The sequence below is a fragment of the Peromyscus californicus genome, unplaced genomic scaffold, assembly GCF_007827085.1.
Source record: "Peromyscus californicus insignis strain IS unplaced genomic scaffold, ASM782708v3 Scaffold_12__1_contigs__length_115047231, whole genome shotgun sequence".
In the NCBI taxonomy this organism is placed as follows: domain Eukaryota; kingdom Metazoa; phylum Chordata; class Mammalia; order Rodentia; family Cricetidae; genus Peromyscus; species Peromyscus californicus.
Genome location: NW_026294413.1, coordinates 91,163,297 through 91,181,693, shown reverse-complemented (window position 1 = coordinate 91,181,693; position 18,397 = coordinate 91,163,297). Strand labels below are relative to the sequence as shown.

Genomic DNA, 18,397 nt, shown 5'->3' with positions numbered 1-18,397 from the left:
GGATCTCACTCTGTAGACCAGGCTGGCCTCGAACTCACAGAGATCCGCCTGGCTCTGCCTCCTGAGTGTTGGGATTAAAGGCATGTGCCACCACCACCCAGCCTTGATTTTTCTATAAATGTCAATATGAAGGTCTGTGATCTGCAGACCCAAAGCATGTCCCATCAGGGACTGCATTTTCTTCCCTCTCTGCCCCTCCCCCAGGCCCTGATCCTGAAGGTGCTGTCTGTGATCCAGGACCACCCTGGCAGTGCCTGCCTCTAAGAGCTAGACAAGAGCAACAGCTCCTTCACCATGGTCCTGTGTGGCTCCAAAGGTGAGCTAAGGTTGGCTGTTTGTGTGCCCTGCCAGGGGCTTGGCTCTAGAAAACGTCTTTCATGGTGGTAACTTCATAGGGTCTCTTCATTTTTTTTCTCTTTATTAAGAAAATTTTTTATTCATTTTAATATCAACAACAGATCCCCATCTCATCCCTCCTCCTGCTCCCCCCCCCCACTTTCCACCCCCACCAACTCCTCATCCCTTCCTCCAAAAAGGTATGGCCTCCCATGGGGAGTCAGCAAAGCCTGGTACATTCAGCTGAGTCAGGTCCAAGCCCCTCCCTTCTGCATCAAGGCTGTGCAAGGTGTGCCCCATCATAGGTAATGGTCTCTGAAAAGTCAGCTTATGTGCCAGGGATAGATCCTGATCCTATTGCCAGGAACCCCTTAAACAGACCAAACTACACAACTGTCTCACTTATGCAGAGGGCCAAGTCCAGTCTCATGCAGGCTCCACAGCTGTTAGTTTAAAGTTCATGAGTTCCCAATAGCTTGGTTTGATTGTCTCTATAGATTTCTCCATCATGATCTTGATGTCCCTTGCTCATAGAATCCCTCTTCCTTCTCTTTGACTGGACTCCCAGAGCTCAGTCTGGTGCTTGACTGTGGATCTCTGCATCTGCTTCCATCATTTACTACATGAAGGCTCTATGATGACAGTTAGGGTAGTCACCAATCTGATCACTGGGGTAGGCCACCTCAGCCACCTCTCCACTATTGGTAGTAGTGTAAGCTAGGGTCATCCAAGTGCCTATCTCTAAATCATGGAAGTCTGCATAGTTTACATCTTTCGGAAAACTTATTGGTAATGTGGTCAAGTTCCTAAGTTTGAAGATGCTTTGATTAAATTTGGTGTTAAAAAGAAGAAAGCTTGGAATTTTTAGTAATAGATTTAGTGATCTTTCTTCTTTTCTTGTGGTGCTGAGGATCAACCCTAGGGCCTCATGCATCTCAGGCAAGTGCTCTATCACTAGCTTAGCTTAGATGTGGCAAACTTCTTTAACTTCATTTACTCAGACCCTCTAGCATTATGATTCCGAATACCATGCTCAAACTCAGAACCTCAGGGCCTCTATTGCTGTCATTTTGTTTACTATGAAATAAAATTCCCCACTCTCTAAGTTGGCTGCCTTTCCCCATGTTCTACTTCCTGCTCCTGTGCACACCTGGGGTCTCCCCTGCTCTACCTTTGCTTCTCCCTCACTCTTCCACACACATTCAGATTCCTTCTCCCCACCCTCCTCTCTCTGTAGTCCCCATGTCCAGAGGCCAATATGACGGTCATCTGAAAGACTCCAGTGGCCCTTCCCTACACCCCACACCTGCACATGCCCTGGAGCCCTTTCCTTGGTTCCAACTGTTATTGTAGTTCTGTCCTTCAGTCCCTTGGACTCCTAGGCTGTGAGAGTAAGGGTTGTGCTGTGTCACATTCTATTTTATCCCTCTGTCCTGCCTGGCTTCTGTTATTGTTTCCATTTCTGACCTGTTCCCAGGTTCCTTCATTAACATATCACAGATGATTGCCTGTGTGGGACAGCAAGCCATCAGTGGCTCCTGGGTTCCAGATGGCTTTGAAAACAGATCTTTGCCTCACTTTGAGAAGCATTCGAAGGTAAATGGCAGTGGAAGCTTGAAGGTCTGTTTGTCTAGAATGTCCCCTGAGGAACACAGACTTATCAGGATCTAAAGCCATTGGTTATTTTCACTGGGTGTTTACATAGAATGTGTGGCTGTGGCATTGAATTGCACTTCATGTCAGTCTTCACCCATGTGAAGTTCCTCTTCAGTGACTGTTGGTATGTCAGAGTTGCACCACCATCACTACAGTCTATTTTACCTTTTCAGTAGCTCTAGCTACAGGTGGATCTGGTTTGGAGGTGGGTGGGACTAGCCAACAATAAGGATGTCTTGAAGACATTGGGTTCCCAAGGAATGGGTTGGCTGCCCTCTGAGGTCCTTGACACTTCTGGGATAGCAGCTCCAACTCATATTTTCCTCTTCTGAGCCATTTATCTGCACTGGCACCCTAGCAAAGATGGGTGTGTCCAAATTATTTCTCGATAGGCAAGGGCATAGGGCACCTGCCAGTTCTTGAGTCACTGGCTGGGTATGTGTGTAGCCTCCAGGGGACATTTTCTTCTGTGGATGGATTTTAGAATTTTGGACCTGGAAACTTGCTTGATAGTCTTTTTTCCTACCTCTCTTTAGCTCCCTGCTGCCAAAAGCTTTGTGGCTAATAGCTTTAACTGTGGCTTAATGCCTACTGAGTTTTTCTTTCACGCAATGGCTGGTTAGGAGGGTCTTGTAGACACTGCTGTAAAGACTTCTGTAACCGGATACTAGCAGGTAACTTGAGGAAGTGTCATTGGCCACAGAGCAACAGCATTGTGTGTGAGCCCGGCCTGCTCAGTGAGTGAGTGAGTGTGTGTGTGTGTGTGTGTGTGTGCGCGCGTGTGCATACGTGCATTCCTGTGTGATCTGTGTTTATGCATGCATGCTTGCCTGTTTTGTACAAGAGCTGTGATTTACCCCCATTTTGTTTTTGAAAGGGAACATTTAGACATGTTGCTGCTCTGGAACTAATAATAACTGAGCTCAGATTTTCCTGTGTACTCTGAAAGGTAGAGAATAGGCCAGAGTCCCAGATGGCTAAGTCTCCTAGAGGGGAATGCTGAGCTTGTAGCCTGGACTTACCATTCAGCCTCCCTTAGCTGTTTCCTAGCATGACTGGGGCATGAGGGTGATAACTGCCTGCCAGTTACTGAGAGGTTTCTGACTCTCACCGTGCCACTGGTTAGGTCTGATCATTCATCCTTTCCGTGGCTCCCAGGAATTACAGCTTCAGGGTGACAGGGCTGAGCTAGAGGGTTCTTTGCTGCACTTACAAGTGGCTGTAAAACTTGACCCTCTGTGTCTCTCTGTAGGTCACAGAAGAGGATTTCTTTTTAGACCCCAGGATCATTTCCACTCCCTGATACATCAGTAAATCTATATGTTGCAAGAAAATCCATGTGTTTCTGTTGCTGGAGATTGGACCCAGGGCCTCCCTAATGCTAGGCCAGTGCATTAACTGCTGAGCACAATCCTAGCCCCCCAAAATTGTTCATGTTTTTGACTGTTTATGACACCAGTTAAAGGTGACAGGCCACATTGTTGAGGAACATGCTTGATTCCACTTTGGGTCCTATCTGTCCCCCTGTGGAAGTGAGGACCTTGCAGACTGCAAAACCAGGATTTGATGAGCCAGTGAGCCAGATAAAGGTGATGAGGGTAAGATAGTGGCTGGAGTCACTTGTGCAGACAGTGCCCCGTCTGTACTTGTTTGTTATCCCCTGATGCTGTGGACATCCGCTGGGAATTGCCCTTTGGTTTTGAGGTGTGCTACATTCATCAAAAGGAACTGTGAATGCCTTTTCCACTCATAGTGTGAGGAGCTGTAACTTAGGGTTTTGACATGTACAGTATGAATTTCCAAGAGCACCAGGATAACCTAGAAGCAGTGGGTTCTGGCAAGAGCAAGGTTGTTTTCTAGGATTTCTCTCGTTCTCTGGGCCAGAGTCACACTGCTCACTGGTAGGGGAAGGTTTTCCCAAGCATAGTTGAGAAATGGTTGCTGCCCTTGATTCATAGTCTGTAACCCTGCTTCCTTGTCCTCTGTCCCCAAAGAGGGCTTGCATCTGATTCTCTGTACTGAAGTCTGCATGGGCTCTGGTGGGAATGTGTATAAAAACCAGTTTGCATCATAGGGAGCTGGGTGGGAAGCCTAAGCAGCCCAGGAAAGCAGTGTGCAGAGTTCTTGGGGCTGGTGAGGTTTCTGTTGCAGGGAGACTTGACACAGGTCAGACTAGAGGTTGGAACATAAGCTGCCTCTCACTGCACAGGCTAGTGAGGCACTTGTGGCCCTGTTGTTCTCAGGCAAATGAGGGACTCTTCTTGAATGTCTAATAAAGTGCTGTTGATGTAATTTCAGCACCTGTAACTGGGGATGTGGCTTGGTGACAGAGTGCTTACCTAGCACACCCAAGACCCTGAGTTCATCTCTAGCACCATGAAAAACAAGCAAACAAATGACCTATAACCGTGAAATTGAATGGCAAGTCTGATTGTGTGCTATGAAGCAGTCTTCCCCGGGCAGCTGAGTCTCCTTCTCTTCCTGTAGAGAAGGCTGGTCAAATCCCTGGAAGACCTCTGCTCCCAGTATGATCTGACAGTGCGGAGCTCCACTGGTGACATCATCCAGTTCATCTACGGAGGAGATGACTTAGATCCTGCTGCCATGGAGGGCAGAGATGAGCCTCTGGGGTTTAAAAGGGTTCTGGACAACATCAAAGTGAGATGCAGCACTCTGTTGAGGGGTACAATCTTCTGGGGGACTTTGTCATAGGTGTTGACACTGTTTATAGTACCACACTTCCCACTTAATCATCTGTGCTTCAGTACTAGATTGGTACCTTATTACTTGTAGTTACTCTGTTTTCATTCCTGAGCCTATTGTTAGTCCAAATCAGATGCCAATGGAAGAGGCTCTGGCTCCTCTCTTCTAGTGAAGTGGACTAGAGACAAGCTTTATAAAGAATGGTTGTTGGACAGAAGGCTCATTTCATGTACTGTAGCCAGGAATATGAGTTGGAACCAATCTTTTTGAATAGTAATTGGACAAGATTCATCTGGGTTTCAGTTTAGTGCCTTTTGGCCCAGATCTTCCAGCAGCAGAAGGTGGTTCCACTGAAGTTGTTTTTCCGTTCTTTCTAGTAGTTGGAAGCCACCACTTGAGAATGGGTCAGAAAGCACTAAAACATTGAAGAAACCCCATGATCCTGAGGAGGATGTGATCCCATGGTCCTGTACAGGTGTTGACAAACCAGGGTTAACGTTCAGCAGGCAGAGAATCACTGTAAATTCTGGCTGGTCTTTGTTGTTGGTCACCCCATTAACTGTCATGTCCTTCTGAGTTGGCCCTAATGCAGACAGGACATGACCATCATAAGAAACTATTTGACTTGGTGTGGGTGTGTTCTACATTGTGGTTTACCATCACAGCATGTTAGAATATTTGATCTCTGTGTCTGTCTTCATGCCCTGTGGAAGGAGCCTGGGCCAGCTCTGCCTTACTCACCTGTGGGTCTCAGCACAGGGCTTGGCTGGTTTGTAGTGTTTTCAGTTGATGGGTTAACCTAACCCCTTATACTGGTATTTGTGGAGATAGAGAATATTTGACTGGTAACCATGGATCTAGGAGTCAGCTGACTTGGGTTGGGATTGCAGACTGAGAACTGCCACATTCCCCTTGCTCTCTAATCCTTACGTCAGTCTTAGCCTTGAAACAGTTCTGGAAGCCATTCTCAAGTGCCACAGGCCACAGTCTTGTGGTTCCCACATGAAAGTCAAGTCTTTCTTGCTGTGGGCCTTTGACTCTGGTAACAGAGCTGATTTATAGGCGTTGATGTAACTTGGAAGTAGAGTAATTGCCTCACACGTACAAGGTCTTGGGTTTTATCTAGGGACCAGAAAAAGGGAAAAAAATGAAGAATCCAGTTACATGTGGAAGTGTAGCACACAAACAACAACCCTTTAGTCCTCCTGGCCTCCGTTCTCCAGACAATCCAGAACTTTCTCCATGGTCTCTGTTTGTTGCCATTGATAGGGCATAAAATTTCAGTGAGGAAAATGTTCATCCTTTGAGTGAAAAAAAATCTACTACTTATGGATCAAGCAGAGATAATGAACATAGATGTGTTGTATAACAAAATTTTGTGGTGTTGGAGAGTTTGCTGAGTAGTTAAGAGCACTTAACTGCTCTTCCAGGAGACAAAAGTTCTGTTCAAGTACCCACATAGATTACAATCTCCTATAACTCTAGCTCCAGGGGAGATGGCTCCTCACTTGTCTTCATGTGTACCTACACACAGGTGACATACATTCACACAGACAAACACACATACATATGAATCAAAATAAAATAAATTTTGTGGTAGACCAGGCAGCACAAATATGACTATCAAGACTTCAAGAGCCCTCATGAGCCAGGCAGAGGCAGGCCGATCTCTCAGTTTGAGGACATCAGGTCTACATAGTGAGTCCTAGGACCTGCAGGACTACACAGAGAACCCTGTCTTTGGAGGGGGAAAAGGCATCATGACATCAAGGATGAAAGCCGTTGACACAGAAGTCTGCAGATGTCTGTTGGTAATGTCCCCTGGCACTTTGCAGGTGAATGCTGAGACAGTACGGTACTCCATTTGCACATCCAAGCTCCGAGTGAAGCCTAGTGATGTGGCTGTTCATGGTGAGGCCGTGGTATGTGTCACACCCAGGGAAAACAGCGAGAGCTCCATGTATTATGTGCTACAGTTTCTGAAAGAGGATCTACCCAAGGTGAGGCCAAGAGTCCTCTTTTGGAGATAGCCAAGAGTGGGGATGGGGACCAGGGCACTATAGAGATCAAGGATGGCACCGAGTACTTCATGGCCAAATACCCATGGCCTCAGCCTGGTTCTTAATTGATTTGGGGATGTGGGAGAGTGGGTGGTGGGCTTGTGGGATTTGGCTCCTTCCCTCTACCTTGTGGGTCTCAAGGATCAAACTCAGGTTGTCAGGCTTGGTGGCAAGCTCCTTTATCCACTGAGCCTTCAGCTAGCTCTTGTACTGACTTCTGAGATCACAACTCTCTCTGTCAGTCTTCTTTCTGCTGTCTATCCAAGCTGATTGTAGGTTGGGGCACAGTCCTCTGAACCGTCTGTCCTTTAACCCTAAGCAGTACGTAGGCTAAGAGTACACACACTGCTGCTTGTAATGGGGCTGAGAATAGCATGAACTAGTTACCAGCCAAATCTTCAGTCCTGTTTATGAGGCTCTCCGTAGGGACCTAGAGGTTGCAGCGTCTTGAGCATTTGTGTTGAACATAGGTGGTGGAACAGGGCATCCCGGGGGTGTCCAGAGCTGTCATCCATATCAATGAGCAGAGGGCAAAGGGAAAGTTTAAGTGTCTAGTAGAAGGTGTCAGCCTGTGGACAGTCATGGCCACCCATGGTATGAAAGGCACCCGGAACACTTCCAGTAATACCTATGAGGTACCATTGCATCTGGACCCTCAGCCAATACGCAGCAGTTTCCTGTCCCTGGCATTTGTTTCCTCAACAATTACACAGCAACCTGTTTTGGGAAATAGAGCAGCATGTGCTTTGTGCTTGTCAAATGGGAAGAAGTAGGAGTGAGGTAGCTCCCAGAAGGGACTGCCTCCACTCACTCCTAGCTCTCCCTAGGTGGAGAAAACTCTGGGCATTGAGGCTGCCTGGACAACCATCATCAACGAGATCCAGTACACGATGGTCAACCATGGCATGAGCATCGACAGGAGGCACGTGATGCTGCTCTCGGACCTGATGACCTACAAGGTGTGAGAGAAGGGAGGCTCCGGGCTGTCAGGGGTCGTGGAACCCACGGTCTGTCAAACAGCCAGAGAGGGTAAACAGCATAGAAAGCACATCAAGACGAAGTGAAAAAAAGTGAGGAGGGTTAGAATGGGAGAAGCCCATGCACAAGCCAGAGTATATCTGTCGGACACCAGGACTGAAACCCAGCACCCACCACCCACACCTTTGCAGCCTGGGCACAGCCTCTGTCCCCCACACTACAGGAAATGTCCCATCTCTCTGCGTGGAGTACTCCACTCCAACGTTAGCTCTCACTGTGTGTTGGGGTTAGTTTGTCTCTTTGCCTCTCTGTCCTGGAGTTGTCTTTGGCTTCAACATAGAATGCGTCTACCTTCAACTTCCTTCCTGTAAAATCATAGTCCTAGCATAGAATCTTGGAGCTTTTAAGACTTGAACTGAATCCAGGTGGTGTATGTCCATGCCTTTAATCCCAGCACTCTGGAGGCATGGTCCTTGAGTGACCAGGCGGGAGATCTGGGCTCCTCACAACACTTGAGTGCTTGTGCACTGTGCCATTTTTCTCCTGGCTTCTGAAAACACAGGCAGGTTTCAGGGCTCTGGACCACATTGCATCTTGTGCCACTGTGAATATTCCTGAAGAAGTAGTCTCTGTTTTCCCCAGAAGAATGTGAGGGAGACAGAGGAAACTTTCCCCTGACTGTTTACACAGTCACATCTCTACAGAGTGATGAGAAAGGTAAGATCCACAGAGGGGGCATCTCAGCCTGGCCCAAAATGTTTGGGTTGTCCCTTGGTTCCAGGCATAATCTTTCTGTTTGGGCCTCAGAGTGGTCTGTCCATCCTCTATGCCTTGTCACTATGCAAGTTCACTTGTGTTCATCTACCCACAGAGACTGCAATGGAGTCATCATCCCACCCAACCCTCCTCACCAAGAAACAGGTGAAGAAGGAAATGGAGAAGCTGATCATAGTGGTCTATGCCAGAAACCTTTGGCTCTGATTCTTGTGTTGGGGGCCAGGCTTGCAGACAGAAATAGGGGGAAGAAGGGAAGAAGTGTCACTACCAATTGTCCTGGATCTAGCTCTATGAAGCACCCTCTCCTGTAAAATTGTAATGGGGCCTTGTGAAAAGTTTAAGAACAAGAGGCTTCTGTAGTCCTTGATTAGGGGGATTCTGCAGCAAAGTGGCCACCTGAACTCATATGAGGGACAATGTCATAGAAACCTTGGACAATTAGGCAGGGATTCCAGGCAGGTCTGCTGGGCTCCAGGACCCTTCCCTTGATGCTAAATTCAGAGGGAATTGGAGCTTGAATTCACTTCCTTCCACATATTTAGTTTGTTGTATTTTTGGTGCTGAGGATGGAAACAGGCCCTTCCATGTGCTCTATCACAGAGCCATACCTCCAATCTGATTTGACAGTTCTTCTGTTCCTTCTTGAAAATTTCTTTTCTCTACTTATTTTTACAAATTATTATTCTGTGTATGATCACATGGGGAATGCAGAAGACAACTTTGTGTCATCTCATTTTTCTTTTCACTCCATGTTAAGAAGTTTGGATTGAAGATTTAATTTAAGATCCTTTAGCCTCAAATATAAAACTTAAATAAATACAGTCCATAGAATTGAACTTTATTTTATTTTTTACTCTTTCATGGTGTACCATAATAGAATATCACAGTTTCTTTTATGACTCAGTTTATGCAAAGAGCTAAAGCTTAACAAAGTTGGGAAAGACAAAGAGGCTAGATATAATATCTTCAAGTGCATTTCTGCTAGCCTAAATAGACCTTAGGTACTTAAGAGCCCTATTTATCAAATATACTAAATTTATCAATCACATATTTGTTTCTTATTTAAATTTTTCTAGAAGCCTAGTGTTCAACAGTTAACAAATACATAAGTGGTTATACATAAATCTTTATGTCAGGTTCTTCTATCCTGAATAGACTTATATTTCCTTAGGGATATCTCATGATATTAAATTCCATCTTTCTCCAAAATATTTTGAGGAAAAGTGATTGCCTATTTAGTCTATAAAGGAGATATAATAATAACCAAAGGGGACAGTAGGAATAATAACTTTTATACATGCTGCCTATATATAGATTTTAAAAGTGATAACCTTTTGTTACAAGTTTTCAGCTAATTTTTGTTATGCATTTTACAAATTTTAACCAAGCCCCAGGAATTTAGAAATCCAAAGTTAAAGAAATTACATCATAAGGTATTATTTTTTGAGATTAAGGGGCAAAGAAATTTAGAGATAAAATATGTTAGAGTACAAAGTAGATAGAGCTTAGAGGTTTTCATCTCTTCATTACACTTTTTTAAAATTTAAAACACTTTTGTAACGATTCTTTTCTATCAGTGTAAGCCAGTTTCCATTTTTAGTATAACTCTATCCTTCATGTGCAAATATATACATGAAGTGAGTTAAAAGTAACCTATTACTGAGCAATGTCTAATAAAAACTAATGGAATATAGTAAGTTTTGACTGTTGAGCTGTACAGTCAGGGGAAGGTGCTATCCATTTTGTGGAATATGGGGAATTTGTATATATTTGCTCCTTGTCTTTTTGAAGAAAAATCTGTAAAATCACTAAGAGCAAACACTACAGGATTTTTAGATGCAATTTTAGGTCATACTCATTGAGTATCTTCAAAAACTCTTAAAATTGATGTACTGGGTAGTGATTATCTATAGACCCGAGTAACATGCTAATGCAATCTGCCAGTGGTCATCAATTTAAATCAAATAAGGTGCATATTATCTACTGGCAGTAATTTCTGTAGGCTCCATACTAGGAAGTTGTTTAAAAGGTATCCTTTCCATTATCATTAAGTCTATCATTTCTTGGTAATAAGGAGATGCAGGTACTTGTGGAGAATCATACCTCACAGAAATGTCTATAATACTGTTACCATCTGGACATATACTTCCAGTAGGAAATGAACACTCATTTTCCCACATGGAAGTACTGAGGCATTTCCAAGCATTCAGAGAATTCAAGGGTGCTGAAGGATTTCCCTTGAGTCCCAGGAGAGATTCCTGGAATGGGAAACCTGACTTCTGGAGAGTTATGAGGAGATCTGGTTAGTAGGGAGGCAATGTCAGTTCCCCCATGACATCAGGGGTGTCTCATGCCTGGACATTCTATTGTATCCTGGAGACTTAGAATGTTTTCTGATGTCATCTGTGTTGTAGCGCTACCAACTGCCTTTGGGGAGTTGGTTCAGTGCCCTTACAGTTCAGCCATGAACATGTTGGGAAGACTCAGGAGTCTGTTGGATCGAGAGAAGGGAGAGGGAAGAGAGATTGGAGAGAGGCAGATACAAGCTGACCTTCAGCCTCCATGTAAAATATCAAGAAAGAAATGGTCCAGAAGATGGTACAGTAAGTCTTGGGCAGGAGATTGGGATCTTCCTGCAGGACATGGGCTTGAGCTGAATATTTCAGTAACAGGACACAGGAGGTAGGAGTCTCTGTGAACCAACTGGACTTCCCTCCTTGTCATGGCTCCTGAAATTCAAGGATTCCAGAAGAGTAATTTGTCTGTCCCAGAAGTCAGGAGTGAGTAAGGCCAAAGCTGTTGTGCTGGGAGCTCTTGCCTGTCAATCCTACAGGAGGGTTGGGGTTGAGAGGGGACAAAAAGGACAGCATTAGTGTAGGAGGTTCAAGTGACCTGAGCCCAGAAAAAGACACATCATCAATGCACTTCATTCTCAGTGGCTTCATTTATTTATGGCCCACCAGCTCTATGCATCCTCTGTTGTCACTGAGGAGTCTTGGTGAGGATGGTGACCGTATTCTGTCCTGTGTGGCTTCTCCATTTTTGCCATGTGCTTAGAGTGACCTGTCAGGATATTTATGCATCTTTAATGACCTGAGTGCTTGTCGACTGTGTCAATTTTATCTTGCATTTGAAAGCCACAGACTAGTGAACCCTGCAGCCAAGTTGAATGCAGAGTCCAGAGCTGTTAATAAGCCTGAGGAGGCTCTCTCCTTAGTTACCTAAAACATGTGCTAAAGGAGCAGAGGAAATCAGCTGGCTGAGACACCTATCTCCTGTCACAGAGATGGGAGACCTAAGATGCCAAGCGGGGGCATCTCAGTCCAGGGCAAAATTCTTTGGGATGTCACTGAATTGCTTGCTTACATCCTTTCTCAAACACCTTCTCAGGTCTCAGGGTGACCTGTTCAATCTCTATGTCTTGTCACAATGCACGTTCACTTGTGTTCATTCATCTACCCACAGGGGCCTCCAAGGAGCCACCACCCACTCCAACCAGCCTCACAAAGAAGCAAGTGAAGCAGAAGGTGGAGAGTCTGACCACTCAGCTCCAGGTGATGACCGCCCAACGCAATGATCTGAGAGATGGCCTCATCTTAGTAACCGAAGGATCCTTGGACAACAGGTATTTACTGTTTCAAAATCCATGGTGACTGTCTCGGTTCCACAATTTCACCCTTAGTTTATTTTGTCTAAGAAATGGACTTCTGGGAGGTTGGGAGTCTCTTTGCCCAACACCATTTCTCTAAATGCTTCCCTGAAGCAAAACCTGACATAATGGGCAGGAGTGAGATGGGGACAGACTGTTCTGCTTCCTCCAAATGAAAATCAGAGCCTGTGGCCTGAATCACATAACTCAGTAATTGAAACAGTAGTGTGTGAGTTCCCAGCATGAAATTGGAGAGAACCTGTCAAGTGGTGGCTAGTGTGAGAATGCTGTTATTTATTTTTTTTTTACTTGCCTGGTAAGACATTGTGTGCTGGATGCTCCTAGTAGCAGCTGAAGAGGCCTGGTTCCACATCTTAATAAGTGGTAGCAAGGCCTGGTACTGATGTCTGCTGCTCTTGGTTGTCTCTCAGATGATACAACTGTGTGTATTAATTTGTGTCGCATTGAGAGCATTCTATCCCCTTTCCCTCTCTCAATCTCTGTATCTCTCTCTCTCTCTCTCTCTCTCTCTCTCTCTCTCTCTCTCTCTGTCTCTGTCTCTCTCTCTTTTCACCCCCTCCCTGACTCTCTCTTTCTGTCTCTCTCTTAACTATGTGTTTGTGTGTTTGTGCATATGTGTCCCTCTTCACCCTGCAATCAGGGGTTTGTGGTTGACCATGAAGAGTTGCTTATCTCAGTATCTAGGTGTGCTCTCTATTATGGACTGGGAGCCCCATTTTGAGCAGCATAGCCCTTTTCCATTCTGTTCACCTTGGTGCCAACTAGGAATGCCCTGGGGGAGTTTATGAAGCTATCATGATATTGAATCCCATCCTCAGAAATGCTCATGATATGATTTTAGCCTCCATGTCAATATAGGCACTCTGGAATGAGAATCTCTTATTTGAAAACAGAAGAAATGTCACAGTTTCTGGTGGGCCCAGACCTGTGATAGACTTCTGGGAACTGCATAGCAAGCTGTGCAGGACTCCTGAGGGAGCATATTCAGTCCCACCTGCATCCCTCTTAACACCCTGCCTCTGCTGGCTTGGAGCCAGAAGTGCAAGTATAGCAAGCAGCCAGAGGTCCCAGTAACATAGGAGCCAGGAAGTGGAATCTTATGGGCTGTAGTAGTACAGAACACACCCTACATTCATGTGCTATGTGACCTGTATTCATTGAATTCTTTGCTTCTGGGTCCAGGCTCTACCACAGGCCAAATCCTTTCTGGGAAAAGCTCAAGATGGAACATCAGCAGGTCATGTCAGACCTGCAGAATTTCGAGAATGAGAATATGGAGGCCTCACAGAAGCTCAGTGAGCTGACCAAGGAGAAAGTGTTCCTTTGGTAAGTGCTTATCTTGGCAGGGACCCCAACTGTTGTACAATGGGCAACTCTGAGTTTCTTTGTCTCTGGACTGCAGGGTCTGTAGATCTGTTTCTAGTTGTTCTGCTTCTTAGCCAGCAGCATAAGCAAGCAGCCTTTGGACTTATGCCTCTTTACTCAGTTTTGCTAAGGTTTAAAGAGACTATTAGCTCCTCCAAGCACAATAAGGTTTAAAGAGACTATTAGCTCTTCCAAGCACCATGTTGTCATACTCAGTAGCCTCTAGATCAGTGGTTATCAGCCTTCCTAATGCTGTGACACTTTAATACATTGCTTCATTTTTTTGATGTCCTCAAACCATAAAATTATTTTGTAACAATTTCATAACTCTAATTTTGCTACTGTTATGAATTTTAATCTAAATGTCTTCATAGGACATCTAATATGTGTCCCTTCTGAAAGGCTCTTTATATCCCAAAGGGTTCACAACCCACATACTGAGAACCACTGGTTAGAAGAGCAGTTGGCCTCACGAGAGGGTTGTCAGGCAGGGATGACTGCTATGGGATCTTTGCACCCTCTCAGTCTCCTTCTTCCCCAAGTGTACTTGCACATTACCTGCTGGTGTTTCCTCATGACAGTGGACTGATTAGGACAGGTGGAGTACTCCTCTTGTTTATGGAATTGCATGAATTTCTGTTATTTGGGGGTGTTTTCAGAAATAGTTTGATTCTTGCAGGAAATAACTGTTCTCTGCTTTTGGTCTTTAGTGCCACTCTCATTATTGTTGGAGGTTTCTGTTTACATCTTGCTGTGAACCTGGAATAGGGTTGGGTTGTTGAGGCATGGAGTCAGGGGTGACCAGTATAGACTGGCAAGGTCTTACTATGCAGAGTGTGTTTCCAGTGATCTGCAGAGCTGGCTCCTGATGGAGCAGAGTCAGCTCAAAAAGAAATTGGACATGCTGAGGCAAGAGAAGGAGAACCTACTGGAGGATTGGGTCAGGCTGAAGCACCACTTGGGTGACTTGCAAGTGCTCAGTAAGGATCAAGAAGAGACCAGTGACCTCCAGAACCAGCAACAGCAGGTAGGGACAGGCAGCTGGGTCACAGTTAGGTCCAGCATCATTTACTTATGTAACCTTACCAAATCTAACCATCCAGACACCTGTGCTCTATCTCATCACTTTCCTCATTCATACACCCATCCATCCACCCACTTCATGACATAAAATTGTTCATTCTGTGTCTGTGCATTAGTATTTCTAAGAAGTGAGTCTCCTCTGAGAATCTTGGTTATTGTCATTGGCATGCAATCCCTGATGCTCTTCTTGAACCTATAGTCAAAGGGGGGAAACAGGTCAATCACTCATCACACAGCTACATGTCGTTATGATGGGAGGATTGCTGTACACAGACTTGAGTTCAAGAGTAAAAAATTCTCTAACCACCTCCACACAGACTGACTAAGCCGAGTATGTTCCCTTAGGCCATTTTAGTTCCCAGGGATGGAAAGCTGAGTTTGGGGACTTTTCCTAAAGGCTGGTGTGCTTATTCTAAAGATAACTGCTCCTCTATCACTTTGTTTTTTTCATCTCACCCCTTTCTCTATCTCTTTCTGTCTCTTTCTGTGGTGTGTGTGTGTGTGTGTGTGTGTGTGTGTGTGTGTGTGTGTGTGTGTGTGTGTAACAGAGGCATGTGGGAGTGCAGTGCATATTTCATGTGGATGACAGCTAGAGGAGACCACTGGGTTTCTCTCTTTGTCAGTCTCTGTCTTAGGAACTTGAAGCAGGCTTTCTCATGTGCCCATGAGCTTGAAATTTCGTGAGACTGACTGACCAGCAAGCTCTTGGGATTCTCTGTGTGTGCTTGCAGTTGTGTGAGAATGTATTGACTATACTATACTCAACCCTCCACTAAGGACACGATCTTCTAATGATCAGGAGCAGCAAAGAATGAAGGAGAGACTTCAGAGCTTGCTGAAGCAGAGGGAGTTGGTCACACAGCAAAAACATTTGGCAATAAAGCTGCAGTATCATTTGACTGTCTCCCAGATGAGGTAGGAACCCAGGCTGAAGTTGGGGTATGGAGCCAATTGGGTCCCCTGTACCAGGGCTCTCTGTCCTTTGTGGGCTTTTGCTTATCAGCAAGACTCCCTGTTCCAAGCAAGGGTAGACCAACTCAGAACTCAGAGTATTATGCTGGTCCCGTCAACAAGAACTCCTGTCCAGCAAACAATATGTTTGATACTCCCTGGGTCTGTACACTTGTGTCACATCGCTCCCTTCTGATCTCTCTGGTATGTTCTCAGCAGGCTTTCCTTGAACTTGTAGAGCTCTGCCTACTTATGCCTCCCAAGTGATGGGATTTAAAGGTGTGCCTCACCATATCTGAAATTACATATTTATTCAGAATATCACCTGTAGGGATGAGATTCACACTCTTGTCACTATTTGATGTCACACTGGCTGTCTTCATTGTTTGACGATTTCCCATGTAAAGTGTACTGGGGATATAATAAGTTTAGTCATTGACAGGATGAACCAAGGCAGATGTCTCTGCTGAGAATTGTTCAGAACCTTCACTGAGTGTTGTATAACAGACTCCTCCAGAGTACCAGGATGTAGATACCCAGCTGTAGGCCTAAGGATAACACAGCTGTTTTTGTTTATTGCCAGAGACCATGCAGTGACAATATTCTCAGATACATGGCTCAAGAAATACTGCTCTAGCATGAAAGGCTCCATCTTGTGTATTACCTGGGTGCAAGGTGCCTTCTGGGCAGGAGGCCTGTACTTTTCACATGACCTTATTCAGCTGTCTAGTTTGCAAAGTTGTATCAAGTCTATGTATAAAAGTGAGGTGGTCTTTTTAAAATTATTTTTTATTCATTTTACATATTAACCACAGATTCCCCCTTTCTCCCCTCTTCCCACTTCCCACACACCTTCTCTCCTAACGCTTCATTCCTTCATCCAACAGGGTAAGTTCTCCCATGGTAGCACAGCTAAGCCTGGTACTTTCTGTTGAGGCAGGCCCACGTCCCTCCCCACTTTATCAAGAGAGAGCAAGGTGTTTGACCATAGGTAATGGGATCCAGAAAGACAGTTCATGCAACAGGGATAGATCCTGATCACACTGCCAGGGGCCCCTCAAACAGAGCCAGCTACACAAGTGTCCCCCATATGCAGAGGGTCTAGTCCAGTCCCATGAAGATTCCACAACTGTCAGTCTAAATTTCCGAGTTCTTTTGAGCTTGGTTCGTTTGTTTCTATAGATTTCCCCATCTTTACCACCCTTGCTCATGTAATCCCTCTAAAAAAGAAAAAAGAAACACAGCTTGAAATTTTAAGGTTTTCTCTATCAAACCTGTGACAGCATTGTACAACATGGAAAGAAAAATAAAATAATATCAATTAAAATCAGGAACAAGGACAGGTGTGTGTGATGGTGCATGTCTTTCATCCAAGCTCTTTGGGAGCACAGGAAGGAAATCTCTGGCCTCTTGTAGCCATCCTAGAATATGTAGCAAGTCAGCCAGAGATGCATATTGTAACTCTGCCTAGAAAGAAATAAACAGAAATTGGACTAGCAAAAAAATGAGGTAGTTGATGAGAAACTCATCATGAACAGTCTGTGTATCTCTGCTGTGCTGTTATGTATGACTTTAATATGCTACTCCTTTTGTTTAAATGATGTCCCTAGAGTGTAGGAACGATCCTGTTCTTTCTCATTAGAGCACAGTACATACAGTACTCAGATCAACATCTAATACTTGTTAAGGGCAGAAAATAATTCAAGGTCCAGCTATTCTGTGACACTTATTCCTTAGAGACACAATGACTGCTACCAAAGATCAGTGTTGACTGTCCAGCACAATTGAGTTTTTGTGATATCACTGAATGACAGGTGACATGGTGGATCCCCACCAGGACTCTGCCCTTACTAACTTCCTCCTCTAGGTCAGAAAATCTCCAATATGACCTGGAACAATCCACAGCTCAGGATGAGAGCCTTCTGCCAACAGAGCTGCTGCAGCAGGAGCACTAAGTGTCATAAGCAAGTGAGCAACCATGACATCCCATTCCCAGCAACATGGCATTTGTAGGGTGGAGTTCTTCCTTGATTCTGGTTTCCTATGTGTGAATAGGCCCTGAATTTATCCAGCCAGTGACCCAGCAAGGCTGTTTTTAGATCTGATTGCCTTTTCTTCTCTCACAGCACCCTTTATGAGAACCGAGAAGGATGAAGGAATCCATAGGCAACCAGAACCTTTGACATTCTCCACTCTATGATCAAGGCCTTCTCAGAACAAGACATGTACTACTAGTTGTAAAATCACCGGTGAGGCAAATATCATCTGCCCTGCTGTGGTCCATCCATAATCTGATCCATGTGTCTGCTGACTCACTAGTTACAGAGAAACCATCAAAAAGATGCTTGAGATAGAAAAAACCAGTAAGAATTATGCAGAAAAACTGACATCTACCAGCAAGTGTTCCCAGTGAGGGTCACAACAACATGGAGAAAGAATATGTTTCTGCTCATTGTTATTCTGAAAGTTTAGTGCTACAAATTTTTTTTGTTAGCTGACTGAATCATCAACCCTTCATATGTGGAGTAGAGCTAGATATGTCAATGGAGACTGTGTTGATGTCATGCTGCTATCCAGACAGACCACACAAAGGAAGCATCATATTCTCACTCCAGTTGAGTGCTGTAGCTACTCAATTTCATGCACAGGTGATGGTGAAGTGAATTGTTCTGAGAGATGATTTAGGAAGGATGTCACCATAAGCTGTTATGTCTTTTGGTAACACATGCTCCCCGTGTCATTTTTTGCTCTTGAATGGGCACACAGACACATGTTGGCAGACAGAATCATATAATGGCCAACATGGCATAAGATCAAC

The 18,397-nt window shown here is 44.8% G+C and overlaps 2 protein-coding genes and 1 long non-coding RNA gene across 3 annotated transcripts; all 3 read left to right on the top strand.

Annotated features, from left to right (window-relative positions):
* The first annotated feature begins 294 nt into the window (after nt 1-294).
* Nucleotides 295-11,321, top strand: LOC128106981 (DNA-directed RNA polymerase III subunit RPC1-like). Its single transcript, XM_052732347.1, has 4 exons — nt 295-316; nt 1,814-1,932; nt 6,531-6,695; nt 7,583-11,321. The coding sequence occupies exons 1-4, from the start codon at nt 295-297 to the stop codon at nt 7,718-7,720; spliced, it is 444 nt and encodes a 147-aa protein (XP_052588307.1). The 3' UTR covers nt 7,721-11,321.
* Nucleotides 11,322-11,609: 288 nt separating this feature from the next.
* On the top strand, nt 11,610-14,753 carry LOC128106980 (disks large homolog 5-like). Its single transcript, XM_052732346.1, has 4 exons — nt 11,610-12,135; nt 13,363-13,506; nt 14,392-14,572; nt 14,745-14,753. The coding sequence occupies exons 1-4, from the start codon at nt 11,927-11,929 to the stop codon at nt 14,751-14,753; spliced, it is 543 nt and encodes a 180-aa protein (XP_052588306.1). The 5' UTR covers nt 11,610-11,926.
* A 677-nt stretch (nt 14,754-15,430) lies between these two features.
* Nucleotides 15,431-17,912, top strand: LOC128107656 (uncharacterized). Its single transcript, XR_008217173.1, has 3 exons — nt 15,431-15,543; nt 17,447-17,547; nt 17,706-17,912. It is a non-coding gene; the product is annotated as an uncharacterized LOC128107656 (long non-coding RNA).
* Nucleotides 17,913-18,397: the final 485 nt, after the last annotated feature.